Source organism: Salvelinus sp. IW2-2015, linkage group LG7, assembly GCF_002910315.2.
Source record: "Salvelinus sp. IW2-2015 linkage group LG7, ASM291031v2, whole genome shotgun sequence".
NCBI lineage: Eukaryota > Metazoa > Chordata > Actinopteri > Salmoniformes > Salmonidae > Salvelinus > Salvelinus sp. IW2-2015.
In genome coordinates, this window is record NC_036847.1 from 25,111,103 (window position 1) to 25,132,058 (window position 20,956).

Genomic DNA, 20,956 nt, shown 5'->3' on the forward strand with positions numbered 1-20,956 from the left:
ACTACATGTAAAGTGTTGGTTTCATGAGCTGAAATAAAAGATCCCAGAAATGTTCCATTGGCACAAAAAGCTAATTTCTCTCGTTGTGCATACATTTGTTTTACATCCCTGTTAGTGAGCATTATTCCTTTGACAAAATAATAAATTCAACTGGCAGGTGCGGCATATCAAGAAGCATGATCATTACACAGGTGCGTGCACCTTGTGCTGGGGACCATAAAAGGCCACTTTAAAATGTGCAGTTTTGTCACAACACAATGCCAGAGATGTCTCAAGTTGAGGGAATGTGCAATTGGCATGCTGACTGCAGGAATATCTACCAAAGCTGTTGTAGGAGTTTAATGTTAATTTCTCAACCATAAGCTGCCTCAATGTCATTTGAGACTGGCAGTACGTCCAACCAACTTCACAACCACGTGTAACCATGCCAGCCCAGGACCTCCACATTGAGCTTCACCTGCGGGATCGTCTGAGACCAGCCACCGGGACAGCTGATAAAACTGTAGGTTTGCACAGCCCAAGAATTTCTGCACAAGCTGTCTCAGGAAGCTCATCATCCTCAACAGGGTCTTGACCCAACTGCAGTTCAGTTCTGACTTCAGTGGGCAAATGCTCACCTTCGATTGCCACTGGCATGCTGGAGAAATGTGATCTTCAGATGATTCCCGGTTTCAACTGTACTGGGCAAATTGCAGACAACGTGTATGGCGTTGTGTGGGTGACCGGTTTGCTGATATCAACGTTGTGAACAGAGTGCCCCATGGTGGTATGGGCAGGCATAAGCTACAGACATCTAACACAATTGCATTTTATCCTTGGCAATTTGAATGCAGAGACACTGTGATGAGATCCTCAGGGCCATTTTTGTGCCATTCATCTGCCGCCGTCACCATGTTGCAAGGATCTGTACACAATTCCTGGAGGCTGAACATGTCTCAGTTCTTCCATGGCCTGCATACTCACCAGACATGTCACCCATTGAGCATGTTTGAGATGTTCTGGATCAACGTGTGTTCCAGTTCCCGCCAATATTCACCAACTTCATACAGCCATTGAAGAAGAGTGGGACAACATTGCATAGGCCACAATCAACAGCCAGATCAACTCTATGCGTCGTGCTGCATGAGGCAAATGGTCACACCAGACACTAATTGATTTCTGATCCACGCCCCTACCTCTAAGGTATGTGACCAACCAAATCCATATTGATTAGTGACTAATTTCCTTATATGAACTGTAACTCAGTAAAATTGTTACATTGATATTTAAGTATGTTCAGTAAATTTGCATTCAAGGACAAGGCTGTAGGTTTATTTAAATAATTGGTGATGACAATGCTTGTAAACATGCAATGTGCAGGTCAACTGGTTCTTACTGTAAATAAGAGCATTTCTCTACATTGACAAGTACTTTAGGTGGTACATTTTATTTCAGAGACATGACCCGAATACACCAGATAATGGATTCCAAAGCCCCAAGGAGTTGAACAAGTAGATAAAATGCATTTAGTAAAAAATACAAAACAGTTTGCATATTTATCTGAGAATCTTATTGGCAACTTCATACATTCTAAAATGGATTGCACCCATCCACCAGCAARGCACATTGATTGAGAAGGCATTTGCTATTTACTGTCACCGGTTGGTGAATAAAGTTCTAACTAAATCTTTCCAACATGAAATGCATTTCCTATCAACTAAACAATGCCTGAACAAGTAAAGTGCCATCATAGCTGAAACATTTTTAAATGCGTCTAATGGCCTGTTGAATTGCAGTGATTATTCACCAGTGTCCTGAGAGCCAGGTTCACCTTACTACAGCATTGGCATGCAACATTAGGTGCTAATGTAAAGCAACATTCTATAAAACGTTGCACTTACTACTTTACTCTCAGAAGTTGCTCTTTGGGGAAAAGCAATGTCAAAAGCTTCCTTGTTACCACCCCCTGTACAGGGTTGGGTAGGTAACTTTCGAAATGTAATCTGTTAGTTACTGGTTCTGTCCAATTGTAATCAGATTACTTTTCGATTACTCCACTCAAACTATTTTGGTATTTTCTTTCTTCATTAGTCCACTGTTGATACAGTTAATGTTTTTCATGTCAGCAGTCAAATTAAAGATTGGACTTTCAAGAAGCGCTTCTTGATAACTTGACTGCTGACATGCAAAACATTTTGGAATTGTATCAACAGTGGACTAATGAAAAAAGTAAAATGGGTTTCCATTGTATTTAACTCTACTGATAGTTTTCTCAAACAAAATGTTGGGTTATAGTGTCCACGTGACATTTGATTTGGAGCCTGAAATTATCGACCAGTTTGAGACGTTGCAATGTTATCACATTTCTGTCACAATCACCACAGAAATGCAATGTATCAAGTAATCACTTTGCCTTAAAAGTGAGATTTGAGTTGTAAGGCTTGGTGTTTATTCCATTGCGTTGGTAGACTGCAGATGTTGACGGCCTATGGGAAAGTTGCCCTGCCCAGCATGGTGAGAGATGGCTGAATTAATGGAAGTGGCAGATCACTCCTTGTTCCTTCCTGTCAATGTTGGTAGGGCTTTGGGTAGTTGGTAGAGAGCAAAACCATGCTATGCACAAGCAGAGAGACCTCTGACTCTGGGACATAGAGAGAGAGGCATGAGGACAATAAGCCATATTTACATCAGTCTCCCCCCACAGAAAAACACTGTTGGGAGAGAGACACAGAGAGAGAGAATAGATGCCTTTCAGACGAGAGGAGAACTGGAGCCACTGTGAAAGCCATTCCAGGCACTGGTTGATGCTGAGACTGCCAGAGTCAAGCCCCCTGACATAGCAGGCCTAACAAGACCAGGGTTGAGTTATCATCAATGTAACTAGTGGCAAATTACTAGTATTTGATCCATTTAGGTTTTTGCTGACAGAGTGCATTCTGAAAGTATTCAGACCCTTTGACTAGGGCTGTTACATTGACCGTAATACCAGTGACCGTACATTCAGTGTATTACCAGTGACCGTTTAGTGACGATAATTAGGCTTCTCCAAGCTCTGATGCTGCTGATGGTCATTAGTACCCTACCAAACTTGCTAACTGCCTGGTACTCAGCACTCTATTGTCCCTGTAATCACTCTGACATCAATGCAAATGTAATCGAAAATCTAAAACACTTAGAGCTCATGTTGCACAACATTTCTATATGCTATGCAATTGCTGCGAAAACAGAGTGATGGCCTCTACTAAAAAGATGATCCCATCAGGCTAGACATACTATTTATTTCTCAACTTCTCTAATATTAAGCACATTGCTTATCTTTACAACAGGAGTATAGCCTACCTACCTGGCTGGCATGAAAATTAACCATGGGAAAAGCTCCCTCCGTTCGCTCTAAGTGCATAGATGACATGTATTTTTTTCCCATGCCCCTGTTTCGAGACAGGTRCATGATAATGGTCCATTCTAAAATCAAAACAATTTCACATTATTTAGTGTATGTAAAGACAAGATGAAATCAAGAACAGTCTGATGGGTGACAATATTAGCCTATCACTTGTGAATGACGCCCAACATAAGAAACAATGCCTTTTTGCAACTTAAAAAAAATCAGTCACACACTTTATGTAACCTAGCCTATAGGCTTATGTTTTGATAAGGTTACCAAAACTAAAGTGGCCAAATTACTTTAAAATTAGGCACATTTAATCTGCTATGCAAGGGGTATAGAGCCTGACTGGCATACATAAGCAGTGCGTGAGTTTCAAGTTTGGGGAAGATTATTTTCACCATAAATGTATCTTTTTTATAATAAAAGCATGAATGCATTTATAGTGTTTTCCAATGGAACATTCATGCTTATAGCCTAGTGCCATGTGTGAATTGTTGTGCTTATAATGTGAAGAAATAGCCTAAGTTTATAAACGTTCGGATCTGTTGCGTCAGCCACATTGCGTAAAAAGTTTGATGCTAGTGGTTGTATTAATTTGGGATCGATCGCATCCCACAACTGTCCCAGACGGTTTGGAATATTTATCTCGCACAGAAATGAATAGATGGTACAAAAGTCTATGGAGGATAGATTCACATTGGCTAGTGCTTTTGCTGTTCGTTAGGCCTACTTATCTTGTTGGCTGACAAAGTAAATATGGACAGTTCTTCCAATATCTTCACTATGCTCCTTGGAATTGGATAAGGATGCATGCAGTGGCGTCCCCGATCTGTCTGTCTTCACCTGTAGCCTGAGAGAGACCCAATCACGTGATGGAGAGCCATGTGAGTGAGCGGCGCTTCGAGGCGCGCACCACTCCGGGATAAGAACACAACGCAGCACTCTGGGCCAAGGGCACAACCGCCACTGGCTGCAAAAGGCATGGATTTTTTTGGGGGGTGCATTACGGCCACACAAAGGGGATGCCGCCATCATTCAAGGCATTATCAAGTGCTTGTCAAATTGTGAATGAGAGACTTATGACGTGTGTACAGCCTGCTCAAAAAAGAAAGCAGAGCTCATGCAGTTCAAGCGACTTTTTTCAAATCATCATTAGTCGCATCATGCAGGCTTACAATGTATTAAAAATAAAAACCTATAGCCCAACGTTTGTAGAACTAAAGTTACATAAACTCTAAATTAAGCATCTAGGAATACCTGTTTTTGTTCATTGAAATTTCCACCACACCATTCAACAGAATAGCCACATGTGAGCACTCCCTCATCGTTTGGAGAAAATATCCTTTATTTTATTCAGCTTTGTTCAATTGTATTCTTCATAATATAAAATGCTACGGAATTCTAAGCAAATCTTGTCTTCTAAATGAATTAGTGTAGCCCACAGCCATTTGGTATAGCCAGATCAGGACCAAACATAAGGACAACTCAGAGTATGCTATTCTGAAATAGACTACATTTTCTTAATATCATGCTACTTTAGACCTGTAAAATACATTCTAGATTTATTGTGAAGGTGTAGGCTATATTACATGGATTTATTAGACTTTTTAAATATAGATGTTCCAAAGGTCTGCATCAGTGGCTTGTAGGCTGTGTGGAAGCCAGGACATGCTAAATGTGTTTGTTAATTAACGGTCAATTACTGTGAGACCGACAGACCGACTTGAACCTCACCGGCGATGAAATTGTGACCGCCACCCTTGACTTTTTCCACATTTTATTACGTTACAGCCGTATTCTAAAATGGATTCAATGTTTTTCCCCGTCAATCTACACACACTATCCCATAATTACTTTTTTCATTTGTGCAAATTTATAAAAAAGAACTGAAATATCACTTTTACATAAGTATTCAGACCCTTTTACTCAGTACTTTGTTGAAGCACCTTTGGCAGCGATTACAGCCGTGAGTCTTCTTGGGTATGGCGCTACACGTTTGGGCCACCTGTATTTGGGGAGTTTCTCCCATTCTTTTCTACAGATCCTCAAGCTCTGTCAGTTTGAACGGGGAGCGTTTCTGCACAGCTATTTTCAGGTCCCTCCAGAGATGTTCGATCGGGTTCAAGTCCAGGCTCTGGCTGGGCCACTCAAGGACATCCATAGACTTGTCCCAAAGCCACTCCTGCATTGTCTTGGCTGTGTGCTTAGGGTCGTTGTCCTGTTGGAAGGTGAACCTTTGCCCCAGTCTGAGGTCCTGAGTGCTCTGGAGCAGGTTTTCATCAAGGATCACGCTGTACTTTGCTCCGTTCATCTTTCCCTCGATCCTGACTGGTCTCTGTCCATGCCGCTGAAAAACATCCCCACAGCATGATGCTGCCACCACCATGCTTCACCGTAGGGATGGTGCCAAGTTTCCTCCAGATATGACGCTTGGCATTCAGGTCAAAGAGTTCAATCTTGTTTTCATCAGACCAGAGAATTTTGTTTCTTATGGTCTGAGAGTCCTTTAGGTGCCTTTTGGCTAACTCCAAGCGAGCTGCCATGTGCCTTTTACTCAGGAGTGGCTTCCATCTGGCCAATCTAACATAAAGGCCTGATTTGGTGAAGTGCTGCAGAGATGGTTCTCCCATCTCCACAGAGGAACTCTGGAGCTCTGTCAGTGGCCATCAGGTTCTTGGTCACCTCCCTGACCAAGGCCCTTCTCCCCCGATTGCTCAGTTTGGCCAGGCGGCCAGCTCTAGGAAGAGTCTTGGTTGTTCCAAACTTCTTCCATTTAAGAATGATGGCGGTCACTGTGTTCTTGGGGACCTTCGCTGCAGACATTTTTTGGTTCCCTTCCCCCAATTCCTTCAACTTCATTGCTTGGTTTTTGCTCTGCTCTGTCAACTGTGAGACCTTTTTATATAGACAGGGATGTGCCTTTCCAAATAATGTCCAATCAATTGAATTTACCACAGGTAGACTCCAATCAAGTTGTAGAAACATCAAGGATGATCAATGGAAACAGGATGTACCTGATCTCAAATTCGAGTCTCATAGCAAAGGGTCTGAATACTTAATAAAACACCTTATTTACACGTTTTAATAAATACGCAAAAATGTATACAAGCCTGTTTTCGCTTTGTCATTATGGTGTATTGTGTGTAGATTTTATGAAAAAGTAATGTAATCCATTTTAGAATAAGGCTGTAACGTAACAAAATGTGGAAAAAGGGGTCTCAATACTATCCGGACGCACTGCATGAATCCGATTACATGTAGTGTACATCTTAAGAATGAAGTCCAGTGATGTGCACTGACCTGTCTCAGCTCTGAGTCATCCAACTGGTGCAGGCCATGTCTGCTGAGAGCACGGTCCAGCTGTAGCAGCTCTATGCCGTGGCTGTTCCGTCGAGTGGCAATCATGGGAGTTGGGAGTCAGGAAGAACAGGAGACAGAGTTGCCTCTGGAGACAGAGGCTTACAGTGAGCTCAAAATATTGGGACAGTGATACATTATTTGTTGTTTTGGCTCTGTACTCCAGCACTTTTTGGATTTGAAATGATACAATGACTGAGATTAAAGTAAAGACTGTTAGCTTTAACTGGAGGGTATTTTCATCCATATGAGTGAATTGTTTAGAAATTCCAGCACTTTTTGTACATAGTCCCCCCCATTTTATGGTACCAAAAGTATTGGGACAAATTCACTTGTAGTAAAAAGTTAAATGTAGAAGTGTTTAGAAACATTCTATTCTTATTTACAGTGACTTTAAAATGACTTAACATGATGTAGTCCTTGTATGCTATGAATATGGGACCAAATACTAAATGTTTTACTACTTAATACACAAAAGTGAATTTGCCCCAATACTTTTGGTCTCCTACAATGGGGGGACTTAGTATGTTCAAAAAGGGTTGTAATTTCTAAAACGGTTCACCCGGTATGGATAAAAATACCTTCAAATTAAAGCTGACAGTCTACACTTTAACCTCAGTCATTGTATTATTTCAAATCCAAAGTACTAGAGTACAGAGCCCCAACAACAAGTGTCACTGTCCTAATACTTTGAGCTCACTGTATGTGTGTTTTTCTGACGAGGCAAATCCAGTAGGTCTGATATCCAGTCCGTAAACCCTTGGGACTCATTTTTCAGGAAATTTCTGAATAAAAAGACTACAAGGAAGCACTGACCATCTGATCTGCGTTCATTCTCTTGATACCCAGGGGAGGTCCAGAAAACAAGTCTCGAAATGCCTGGATGTCAGATATGTTAGGGTGTACCCCACTTTGCACCTAAAAACACAAGGACCGGTCAGACATCAGTGTCTAGAGGCCTTTATTAGTTGCATTACAGTCACCTATGGAAAAACATATCCATATTTGCCCAACAAAATTTTGGACAGTGAACACATTGGAACATATATATGCAAGGGAGTGGTTTAATTTCTGTATCATTCACCCACCTTGTGGCAGAGGTCTTGTAGGTGGCTGTCTTTGACATGTGAACCTGCACTCTCAAGCCCCTTCAGCACTGCCCAGTGGTGTTGGGCCCTGTGGGAATGGTTCACTCCCTGGAACTCTGTCTGCTGCTGGGGGGTCCAGAAGTGGCGGATCAGGAGCTGGCGGGGGAAAAGGTACCTGGTCGTAAAAAGGAGAGGGAAGCAGAGGAGAAAGATGGAAGAGGGGCATAGGATTGCAGGAGGAATATGTAAGGCAGGGATATAGAGGGGAGACATGAACAAAGAGGGTTTCAATACATTGTAGGGGGGCACAATGTATTATCATTGAGGGCATAAATGCACAATTATTTGACCTTTTAACTACCATTTAATTGATCATTAAGATATTTGTTAACTGAATATTAGTCAAAGGAGGAGGATGTTGAGATGACTTAAGTGAACTCACATTAGGACAAACACCAGATAGTTGGCAAATGGAGGAATAGAAATTAACAGCAGCGGAATGGCTTTAATCATGTCTCTGCGAAACTGAGAAAAAGAAACATAGAAAAAGTTTACATGCTAAGGAGAACTTTTCAGACAATACTATTACTACTACTAGGCAGATTATAAAGACTGCTAACCACATAAGAACTTTCCTTGTTATTCAAGTGTATGCCCTAGCCTCCACCGACCTGCCTGAGTTTCTCCATATCACGATAGGTTAAGTCCTGGACTTTGACACTGTTGGTGAGCATCCTTGTTTATCACCTTCACCTCTTTGACATCTTGGAAAAAGAGCCGGAATGCTGAAGAATGGTAATATAAAAGATGGCTTCATTGTAATGGCAGCACAGAAGCTGCCAGAAGCCAAATTAACTAGGCTACATCTTTGTGTTTCTTTTGCCTTCAAATGTGAAATCTTATTGGTTGACCGAAATCAAATAATTTTGCTACAGTATGGTAGATCTAAATAAATAGAGATGCCAAACAACAAAGGCTTGATGACGAAACAAAACAATTTATGTACCCACTTGAGAGTTTAACATGGTGCTGTTGCGAGCTGAGTTTTTACCTTTCGTAAAAGTGCTATAGAGAACATAAAATCTCCATAGACAAACATTTGCAGTATAATGGCCTTACTGAAGAGCTCAGTGACTTAACGTGGCACAGTCATGATGCAACCTTTCCAACAAGTCAGTTCGTCAAATTTCTGCCGTGCTAGTGCTATCCACCCGGTCAACTGTAAGTGCTGTTATTGTGAAGTGGAAACATTTAGGCGCAACAACGGCTCAGCCGCGACGTGGTAGGCCACACAAGCTCACAGAACGGGACCGCCGAGTGCTGAAGCGCGTAAAAATCATCTGTCCTCGGTTGCAATACTTCAAACTGCCTCTGGAAGCAACATCAGCAAAATAACTGTGTCGGGAGCATCATGAAATGGCTTTCCATGGCTGAGCAGCCGCACACAAGCCTGAGATCACCATGCGCAATGCCACGTGTCGGCTGGAGGGGTGTAAAGCTCGCTGCATTGGCCTCTGGAACAGTGGAAACGGGTTCTCTGGAGTGATGAATCACAATTCACTATCTGGCAGTCCGACGGACGAATCTGGGTTTGGCGGAGTACAGGAGAACGCTCCCTGCCCCAATGCATAGTGCCAACTGTAAAGTTTGGTGTAGGAGGAATAATGGTCTGGGGCTGTTTTTCATGGTTTGGGCTAGGCCCCTTAGTTCCAGTGAAAGGAAATCTTAACACTACAGCATACAATGACATTCTAGACGATTCTGTGCTTCTAACTTCGTGGCCACAGTTTTGGGAATGTCCTTTCCTGTTTCAGCATGACAATGCCCTTGTGCACAGAGCGAGGTCCATACAGAAATGGTTTGTCAAGATCCTATCGAACACCTTTGGGATGAATTGGAACGCCGACTGCGAGCTAGGCCTAATCATCCAACATCAGTGCCCAACCTCACTAATGCTCGTGGCTGAATGGAAGCAAGTCATCGCAGCAATGTTCCAACATCTAGTGGAAAGCCTTCCCAGAAGAGTGGAGGCGGTTATAGCAAAGGTGGGACAATGATTTTGGAATGAGATGTTCGACGATCAGGTGTCCACATACTTTGTCATGTAGTGCATTACTGAACCAAAATATAAACGCAACATGTAAAGTATTGGTCCCATGTTTCATGAGCTGAAATAAAAGATCCCAGAAATGTTCCACACACTAAAAAGCTTATTTCTCTCATTCGTTTACATAATTTTTAGTCCGCATTGATCCTTTGCCAAGATAATCCAGGTGTGGCATATCAAGAAGCTGATTAAATAGCATGGTCATTACACAGGTTCACCTTGTGCTGGGGACAATAAAAGGCCACTAAAATGTGCAGGCTTGTCACACAAAGAAAAGTTTGGTCATACGCAAATCCTTAAAGACATAGGTGCTGGACTAATAAAGAATATAAAGAACAAGAAGGGCGCACATTGTTAAAGCTCCCAATTCACAGCTTTATTCACAACGTTTCGATACGAAACGGATCTTCGTCAGGTCAAACAGTGCTCACTTCCCAAAATATACACATTTCATGTCACATGACCATTCCGCAAATGAAAAATGGTGGGTGTGGAAACAATTCAATTCACTTTTGAGCACAATCAATCATAATTAATCACAGAGGTACATATGGTCAAAGGATTACATGCAGTGCATTCGGAAAGTATTCAGACCCCACATTGTTACGTTACAGCCTTATTCTAAAATGTATAAAAAAAGAATCCTTTATCTACACACAATACCCCATAATGACAAAGCAAAAACAGGTTGACATTTTTGCAAATGTATTAAAAATAAAACACACCTTATTCAGACAATTTGCTATGAGACACGAAATTAAGCTCAGGTTTATCCTGTTTCCATTGATCATCCTTGATGTTTCTACAGCTTTATTGGTCCACCTGTGGTAAATTCAATTGATTGGACATGATTTGATTTGGATGCCAAGTATCACATCTGGAGGAAACCTGGCCACATCCCTATGGTGAAGCATGGTGGTGGCAGGATCATGCTGTGGGGATGTTTTTCAGCGGCAGGGACTGGGAGACTAGTCAGGATCGAGGGAAAGATAAACGGAGCAAAGTACAGAGTGATCCTTGATGAAAACCTGCTCCAGAGCACTCAGGACCTCAGACTGGGGCAAAGGTTCACCTTCCAACTGGACAACAACCCTAAGCACATAGCCAAGACAATGCAGGAGTGGCTTCGGGACATGTCTCTGAATGTCCTTGAGTGGCCCAGCCAGAGCCCGGACTTGAACATCTCTGGAGAAACCTAAAAATAGCTGTGCTCCCCATCCAACCTGACAGAGCTTGAGAGAAGAATGGGAGAAACTCCCCAAATACATGTGTGCCAATTTTGTAGCGTCATACCCAAGAAGACTCAACGCTGTAATCGCTGCCAAAAATGCTTCAACAAAGTAATGAGTAAAGGGTCTGAATACTAAGGTAAATGTGATTTTACGTTTTTAAATTTTTTTTGCAAAAATGTCGAAACCTGTTTTTGCTTTGTCATTATGGGGTATTGTGTGTAGACTGAGGGGGGAAAAAACTATTTAATCCATTTTAGAACAAGGCTGTAACAAAATGTGGAAAAAGTCAAGGGGTCTGAATACTTTACAAATCCACTGTACAAATGGGACCTCCACATCCGGCTTCTTCACCTGCGCGATTTTCTGAGACCAGCCTCTGATGAAACTGTGGTTTGTGCTCGTTGTCCTCACCAGGGTCTTGACTTGACTGCAGTTCGGCATCGTAACAGACTTCAGTGGGCAAATGCTCACCATCGATGGCCACTGGCACGATGGAGAAGTGTGCTCTTCACGGATGAATCCCGGTTTCAACTGTACTGGGCAGATAGCATACAGCATGGCGTCATGTGGGCGAGTGGTTTGCTAATGTCAACATTGTGAACAGAGTACCCCATGATGKCGGTGGGGTTATGGTATGGGCAGACATAAGCTGCAGACAACGAATACAATTGCATTTTATCGATGGCAATTTGAATGCACAGAGATACCATGACGAGATCCTGGAGGCCCATTGTCATGCCAGTTATCCGCCGCCATCACCTCATGTTTCATAATGATAATGCACAGCCCCATGTTGCAAGGATCTGTGCAGAATTCCTGAAAAGTGAAAATATCCCAGTTCTTCCATGGCCTGCATACTCACATACCGCCCGTTCCAGTTCCCACCAATATTCAACAACTTCGCACAGCCATTGAAGAGGAGTGGGACAACATTCCACTGGCTACAATCAACACAGTCTGATCAACTATGGGAAGGAGATGTGTTGCACTGCATGAGGCACATGGTGGTCACACCAAGTACTAACTGGTTTTCTGATCCACGCCCCTACCTTTTAAGAATTTGTTCTTAACTGACTTGCCTAGTTAAATAAAAGGTTAAATAAAATATTTTGCATATCTGTATTCCCAGTGAAATACATAGATTAAGTCAAATGAATTTATTTCAATTTACTAATTTCCTTATGAACTGTAACTAAGTAAAATATTTGAAATTGTTGCGTTTATATTTTTGTTCAGTTCGCTGAGCGTCACATATGTTGTGGCAACGTGTTTGACAGCCAATGACATGGCTGATTGACATTGTAGGACACACCCACTGGATCAAACCATGTTTTGCCGTATTTAAAAGTTGAAGTCAATTTCCACTACAGCTACACGCGCTCTTCCAAATTCAGTTGACTAAAAAGGTGAATATTTGCTAAATCTGGTTATTTTTTAAAGACGTTGCTTGGTTTACTTTAAAAAAATATGTTTATTGCCAAGAGAAAGGCAAAGTTTGAGAGCTATCATTATTATGCAGAATCATTATTTAAACGTTCCTAGCTAGGGGGCTGGCCATGCCACATGTTATTAGCTAGTATCAGGAAAAAAAACGTGCAAATTAGAAACTCAAACTGTAGCCAGCGGTTGAATGCACTATCATGGTGTAACATTGTAAGCTACCTAACGTTACCTGAAAGATAATTTAAGTATTCACGTGCTACGAACTTGTTGAGTAAATTAGCTCGGTAACCAGGCTTCAGCGACCACCAGGCCACACTTCGAGGAAAGATGTCTACCATCAGATTTGGATCAACTTGTAGTCCTTCGAAGACTACTCTACCTGAGCCATTGCCACGCTGGAACGATGAGGAAGGGGAAAAGGCTGGTAAGAGTCAAATATACATTGCCTTTTGTATTTCAATCAATTACAATTTTTGATTGTTGGCTCCTAGGGACTTCTCATACTTTAATTCACGTGTCTCTGTCTGCAGTGACCTGATTGTCCTGCACGGATGTGATCAACTGACTATGACAGAGGCTTGAATACTTTTATAACTAAACCAAGATAGACCACAGGTTGTTGTTTCCAATGGGACAAATGAGTCATGGTGGGCAGAGCCAAGCACGCGCTAGCAATATCCCATTGGCGCGTTCTAGTATGCATCTACATATTTCCGTTAGGGAACGCCTACTGTGAAGTGCGCGTTTACAATGACTCAATTCGCGTTTGTGCTCCTAAACAGCTTGCTTTTAAAAAATAAACTTTTGCAAAGGGTAATGTCTATAAAACTTAGTCCACTCTGTTTATAACAGATTATAATTTTTTGGAACTTTATTGAGATCAAATGTTTAATTGATGAGAATTTGCAGATTGTTGGACAAAATCCACTGCCTGCCAGTGGGCTTCCTCTCACTACCATATTTGGTAGTGAGTGGAACCACCAACTGGATGCTTCACGTTTACACATCCAGTGAAATATGTCTCATTGTACAATCTGTGCTAGCACCATTGTGTTTGTATTCTTCAATGTTGCTGGAATTACCTAATGTATGCTACAGGAAGGCAACAGGCCTAGGCCTAACTATCCCTTTTTGATTGGATCCATTTGGGCAGAGTGCTGATTACGCAATGACACCCGGGGGGTCTCTATTTATGAATTTAATAATAGACGTCATTTAAACAGAGAAAATATTACCTTTTTTAAAGTGGCATGAACACAGCCAGTCATGATATTTTCATCTGATTGTCAAATAAATAAATTCAAAAAGTAGGCTACCTGTGCGTGTTCGTACACTCCAACATTCCATCATCCAAACTGCTTGTATAGCCACCAAATGGTATACTCACGCCATTTGAAGAATGGAAATAGACATCTCTTACAAAACACCAAAAAGTGTGCCCAATGACATTCAGCCATTGCCATTGATTAGGCCTACATTAATTGATGTCTTGCAGACAGTAGTAAAGGTCGCAGTTGTAAATGAGAACTTGTTCTCAACTGGCCTACCTGGTTAAATAAAGCTGAAAAAAATAAATAAAGTTGCATTTAGGGGAGCTAACGTCTCATTCAAGGTGGCTGGGCCCTGGCTCCCCTGTAATTCGCACCCTGCATTTGGGTAAACCATAATTCTATCCTCCTGATTCCTGTTTACAAGCAAAAATTCAAGCAGGAAGCACCCGTGACACGATCAATTACAGGACTGTTTTGCTATCACAGACTGGAATATGTTCCGGGAATCACCCGACGGCATTGAGGAGTACACATCAGTCATTGGCTTCATCAATAAGTGCATCGACGACGTCGTCCCCACAGTGACCATGCGTACATACCCCAACCAGAAGCCATGGATTACAGGCAACATCCGCACTGAGCTAAAGGTTAGAGCTGCCACTTTCAGGTAGCGGGATTCTACCCTGGAAGCTTATGAGAAATCCCGCTATGCCCTCCGACGAACCATCAAACAGGCAAAGCGTCAATACAGGACTAAGATCGAATCGTACTACACCGGCTCTGACGCTTGTTCGGATGTGGCAGGGCTTGCAAACCATTACAGACTACTAAGAGAAGCACAGACGAGAGCTGCCCAGTGACACCAACTGGCAAGTGTCTTCACTGACATTTTCAACCTCTCCCTGTCCAAGTCTGTAATACCAACAAACAGACCACCATAGTCCCTGTGCCCAAGAACACTAAGGTAACCTGCCTAAATGACTACCGACACGTAGCACTCACATCTGTAGCCATGAAGTGCTTTGAAAGGCTGGTCATGGCTCACATAAACAACATCCCAGAAACCCTAGACCCACTCCAATTTGCATACCGCTCCAACAGATCCACAGATGATGCAGTATCTATTGCACTCCACACTGCCCTTTCCCACCTGGGCAAAAGGAACACCTATGTGAGAATGCTATTCATTGACTACAGGTCAGCGTTCAACAACATAGTGCCCTCAAAGCTCATCAATAAGCTAAGGACCCTGGGACTGAACAACTCCCTCTGCAACTGGATACTGGACTTCCTAATGGGCCGCCCCCAGTTGGTAAGGGTAGGTAACAACACATCCGCCACGCTGATCCTCAACACAGGGGCCCCTCAGGGGTGCGTGCTCAGTCCCCTCCTGTACTTCTTGTTCGCTCATGACTGCACGGCCAGGCATGACTCCAACACCGTCATTAAGTTTGCTGATGACACATCAGTGGTAGGTCTGATCACCGACAAGACAGCCTATATGGAGGTGGTCAGAGACCTGGCTGTGTGGTGCCAGGACAACAACCTTTCCATCAACGTGATCAAGACAAAGGAGATTATTGTGGACTACAGGAAAAAGAGGACCGAGCACTCCCCCATTCTCATCGACGGGGCTGTAGTGGTGCAGGTTGAGAGCTTCAAGTTCCTTGGTGTCCACTTCACCAACAAACTAACATAGTCCAAGACAGTTGTGAAGAGGGCACGACAAAACCTATTCCCCCTCAGGAGACTGAAAAGATTTGGCAAGGGTCCTCAGATCCCCTCAAGATTTTACAGCTGCACCATCAAGAGCATCCTGAGTGGTTGCATCACTGCCTGGTATTGCTACTGCTCGGCCTCCGACCGCAAGGCACAACAGAGGGTATTGCAAACGGCCCAGTACATCACTGGGGCCAAGCTTCCTGCCATCCAGGACCTCTATAACAGGCGCTGTCAGAGGAAGGCCCTAAAAATTGCCAAAGTCTCCAGCCACCGTAGTCATAGACTGTTCTCTCTGCTACCGTACGGCAAGTGATACCGGAGTGCCAAGTCTTGGTCCAAGAGGCTTCTTAACAGCTTCTACCCCCAAGCCATAAGACTCCTGAATATCTAATCAAATGGCTACCCAGACTATTTGCATTGCCCCCCTCTTTTACACCGCTATTACTCTCTGTTGTTATCATCTATGCATAGTCACTTTAATAACTCTACCTACATGTACATATTCCCTCAACTAACCGTAGCTCCTGCACATTGACTCTGTATAGTCTCGCTATTGTTATTTCACTGCTGCTCTTTAATTACTTGTTGCTTTTATTTGTTATTCTTACCTGTATTTTTTTTAACTGCATTGTTTAGGGGCTCGTAAGTAAGCATGTGAATAATAACGTTTGATTTTGATTTGACACCTTGCCTACATTAGTCTACTTTTAGCTCATTCTAACTAAGTAATTTCCTTGGTGGTAACTTTGCTCCATGGCATTATTTTCTCTGTTGTCAATAGATCCAGAAGATGCCTGTGATCCAAATAAACTCCTTCAGTGTCCATACGACAAGAACCATCAGATCCGTGCCTGCCGCTTTCCATACCATCTGATCAAATGCAGCAAAGTTAGTAGCTATAGGAAGTAATGTTGTTGAAGGCGCAATATGACATTGTGCCATGTCATCTTAAATGTTGCTAATATAGTCATTTAGTACATGGGAAAACAAGTTATTCAGCTGTCCTCTTGTCCTTTCCTGTAGAACCACCCTAAACTGGCCAGTGAATTAAAAACGTGCCCTTTCAACGCCCGCCACCTGATGCCCAAGCATGAGCTTTCACACCACATTGCTAACTGTGTTGACAGAATATCTGTGAATGCAGAAGACTGTGAGCTTTTTTTGTTTTGTTTTACCCTTCCTGTATTTTCATTATTCAATGATAAGCCTATTTGCACCCTTTAGTGAGTCTAACCAGGTTCTGTTATTTCCAGTAGGCAGTGCTGAGGTGCAGAGCAAATGGCAGGTACCTGTTAGCACCTGGACCAACACCAACTGTGATGAGGACTGGGATAAAGGTACTCTCTCTCAAACTGCTGATTATGCGTGTGTACTCAAAGCAAAGATGCCATGTATGCATTTATTTGTTTTGCAACTTCTGCACACTCTGTGGACTGATGCAGTGGATGCAACTTTTCAGATATTTTTATGCTGGAGATTTTCCATTGATTTCCATCGGCAGCATTTTATTTAAATGCAGCTTTTTCTTTTTGTAGAAGCTGATATTTCTTCGGTGCCTTTCGTATGGGGAGTGTCCACAAACCTGATCAGTCAGAACAGGTCAGCTGACCACACAAAGTTTGCAGTGGAGTTCATTGCTACTAGATATGATATTTGAAACAGAGCTGGTTAATATTTTCAAATTTAAAACATAGTTTTAAGTGTAGTCTCCTTTTTTTTTTAGGACTGAGCCATGCACTACAAACAATCTTACTCCTGGACTCCGAGCTCCAAGAACTCTGCCCTGGAAAATGTGTAAGTCATGTTTAATCTGTTTTATGTTACAGCATTCTGTATTTCTTATGGTTTGGAGCCACGCTGTCTTTTCTTGCTGTACTGTCTCACTTAAAAGCTTGTGGCCAGGTGTTCACTTGTCCCTCATAGGCTCATTGTATTTCTCATTATTTTTGTTCAGGACTGACTAAGGGCAGAATGAGTGACAAAAGTTGGAAGTCAAGAGGCTATCTTGCAGTTAAGTTTTATATCATAGATGCATGTTTATTAGCTCACTTTGACTTGATTATGGACACGTTTGAGAAAAATCCCATTGACTATTTTGTTTGACTATAAATGCATGCTTTGTAACCTAACCTTAGACATGGTGATTGGGGTTTGTGTCCCCTTTTTTGTTATTAAAAGGCTTTTTTGCAGAAGTGTTTCCCTATAACATTCCCTGTTAATGTACTGTATGTTTCTGATGCCCTACTGCAGATATGAATATATTCTCACTGTATTGCACATATCAGATATCTTCAAGATGCTCATTATGTTGACTGTGAAGTTGATTTAGCCTCTTAATGGATCTTGCTTTGATATTTTGCCAGTTTGTTGTATATTATTGGATTTTGGGCTGTAATTACAACTTTTTTTTAAGTGAGGTAATGTTCTGTCCTCATGGCGGTTTAAATGTCTACAATTTGCATGTTGGGCTCAAGAGAACTGACAGGTTGAAAATGGATAGGGCATTTAAGCAGATTGGACTAGAGTTGGACATTTAATCCTATCCGATAGGCAAAATCCAGATAATTTTTGATAAACTGGGCCCAACTGATCTCTTGTTAAACCGTCAATACACAATACATTCATCCACGCAGCTGTTCTTAATTGCAACTGTTAAGGTCATCTCCATAGATGGATTAGCTGACAATGTCACAAACTATGCACGTTCATCAAATGGGGCAGAAGTCTGTTTTGTGATTCTGGATGGCAACAATGACAAGAAGCTACCATTTGGGGAATCGTATTGTAGGTGGTTCGTTTCAGCTTGTATCTTGTTACAATGTCTTGTTTTGACTGATGCCACCTATATGCAAACTTTTTAATTCACATTAGTAACGGGAATGTCACGAGCCGGAGGGGGTTTGGCTCAAATGTACCATACATGGTGTGTTCGTAAATTCACTGGAGTGCCAGAGTGCGCTCTGGGCGTTTGTAAATTCAGAGCGTTCAATTCACACTGGACGAACTGGCCGAGGAGTAGGATTGATCCGAGCGTTCTGACATTACAACCACAGTCGATTACCAAGCTAACTGGCTAAAGTTGGCTAGCTAAATTACTTCCAGACACAAATGACAGAACCTCAGTCTGACAATTTTACTAACGCAGCTGGTTATGCTGTTTTCATGTTATCTAGTGTTGGTAAATACATCTTTGCTGCTGGCAACAAATTGAATTGATTTAATGCCGACGTTTACTAACACAGTCATAATCAACAGGTGTTGAGCGTTTGTAAATTCATCAGTTATTCTGCGCTCAAGCACGCTCAGACGAATTCTCTGAAATCGGAGTAGATAGCCATAGTCCAGTACGCTAAGCAGGGAAACTATTCAGCTAGCTATGCAAGCAACTTTTCATGCAGCTATCATACTAGACTCTTGAATAATGCAACATTTCAAAACCATGTGAAAACATTTTAAATTGTTTATTTTCTAAGCCATAAACATTAATTTAGCAAAGTGTAAATCATAGTCCACATGCTAGGATGCGATAGTCAGGCATCCCATTGTGACAGCTGTGCGGCTCCTTCAACTGTTTACCATTGGGGGAGAAAAATAAATAAAAAATGGGCCAATGCATTAGCAGCAGGGTCTGGTTTGCTTAGTTCATTGACTATATATGAACCAGAAAAAACAGTGTGTGTGACATCTCGCTTCCTATTCCATCTTGGTTACTGCCACCTGCAGATATGGAATGTTTGCTCACACATAATTCATTGGCTTATCCCTCTTGATGACCTGGATGGAATTGTGTGGTCCTTCCTAAACCCATAGGAAGTCCCACCCAGTTGACTATGTTAAAATGGTGGAAGTCCTCAATGCAATGTCCAAGCCAAAACGGGTTATTTCCAAGTAGTGATCTCTATGGTGTCACCTTAGTCCTGCTTGCTGCCATAGTCTTTGAAKATATGTTTGCCCTCTGGTGGGTATTATCATCGGAACAACTTAGTCCTACTTTGAGCAGACCATGGGCGATTTGTTCTATTTGACAATCATTCCATACACCTGAAATAAAATATTTCCTTGTTTACCAAGACAAATCTACTGTGGCAATTTAACCATGGAAATTGAATGTTGGTGTAGCCTACTGTTATTTGTTTTCTATTTTATGTAATCCATTAAATACAACTGTCTTTAAAATATAATTGTATGGTCCTTTATCAAGATGATCGGGGGTAAAATATCCCTTGACTGTCCATATTTTAAATGTGTAACTAATATAACTATATAGCAGGGGTACGCAACTCTTACCCTGTGAGGTCCGGAGCCTGCTGGTTTTCTGTTCTACCTGATAATTAATTGCACCCACCTGGTGGCATAGGGCTAAATCAGTTCCTGATTTAAAGGGGAACAGTGAATGGCTTCGAGGTCCAGAGTTGAGTTTGAATTTCTATATAGTATGTATTTAGCAACGGTGCTTTTATTAGAAGTCACAGTAGGGCTCAACACTTGCCTTTTCTTTGACGTGAGCTGTTTGCATGAATGTTACTTTAGACAGGGTATTAGGTAATGATAATGTCATTTGTTTTTAAACTTGCGCAAAAGAGGTTAATGATATCCCACACATGGGTTTTATTGGTATTCCTGCAAGGATGGTGACACATTCGATAGCATTGGTATAGAGGCTATGAAAAGAAAACAACCCCAATGTTTAACAGTTCAACTTTTAAAATAAGAGATATAAAAGATATATATATTCAAGGAACATACTGAACTTAAAAATGTGATTTTAAAATACATATAAAGATGTAAAAAAAAAAAAAAAAAAAGACATTTATGCATGTCTTTAAACACAAGTAGGGTTACAAWCCTACTTTGAAGCAACCATGATCCTATCATGGTCGTTAGACTGTCTCCAGTCTTCTACAAGCAGATTTGATCCTACTTTCTCACCACGTGAAGAGGTCATTTTCCTCAGGATGAGACGCACTGATAACTGATGCAGCTGCTGAAAGGTTGCAGCGTCCACGCACAGTGTCAAATCCAGAGTGCTCTTCTCTAGACAACGTCCTATTAATTATCTCCCATGCAACATCCAAGTTAGTGAAATATATATATATTTTTTTCTCTCTTCAATATGATTTAACAAACTATGAAGTTATTCCATCGTTTCCTTTATGCAAGAAGTGAAATGTCAGCTGTTTCATGATGCTCAGAAAATATATTAGATTCTTGAATTCCCAGTGAAGCTTTCCAAAATATGACATTTCAAGAACAACTAAATGATGAGGTTCATTTTTGAATGACGACAGTCAGAATTTAAGTGAGAAGAATGTCAAGGTTCATGATTTCTTGAATTAAAAACTAGACTTCAAAGACATTCATTGTTTTTG

General features: G+C 41.7%; 2 protein-coding genes across 3 annotated transcripts; one reads left to right on the forward strand and one right to left on the reverse strand.

Annotated features, from left to right (window-relative positions):
- Positions 1-2,230: 2,230 nt before the first annotated feature.
- On the reverse strand, positions 2,231-11,592 carry LOC111966113 (LETM1 domain-containing protein 1-like). The gene is given in 11 exon segments (XM_070444609.1): positions 2,231-2,620; positions 2,728-2,824; positions 6,668-6,782; positions 6,784-6,812; positions 7,541-7,642; positions 7,813-7,987; positions 8,255-8,337; positions 8,484-8,553; positions 8,555-8,597; positions 8,864-8,895; positions 11,468-11,592. Coding segments are annotated over 11 exon segments (945 nt in total). The 3' UTR covers positions 2,231-2,546.
- An 859-nt stretch (positions 11,593-12,451) lies between these two features.
- On the forward strand, positions 12,452-19,757 carry gtsf1 (gametocyte specific factor 1). Of its 2 annotated transcripts, XM_023991570.2 has the most exons (8): positions 12,452-12,557; positions 12,875-13,018; positions 16,369-16,475; positions 16,611-16,737; positions 16,841-16,924; positions 17,123-17,186; positions 17,311-17,381; positions 17,542-19,757. In XM_023991570.2, coding segments are annotated over exons 2-8 (552 nt in total). In that variant the 5' UTR covers positions 12,452-12,557; positions 12,875-12,921; the 3' UTR covers positions 17,544-19,757. The 2 variants fall into 2 exon arrangements, with proteins under 2 accessions (XP_023847338.1, XP_023847340.1); XM_023991572.2 differs by having other exon boundaries at positions 12,458-13,018; positions 16,844-16,924.
- The last annotated feature ends 1,199 nt before the right edge of the window (positions 19,758-20,956 follow it).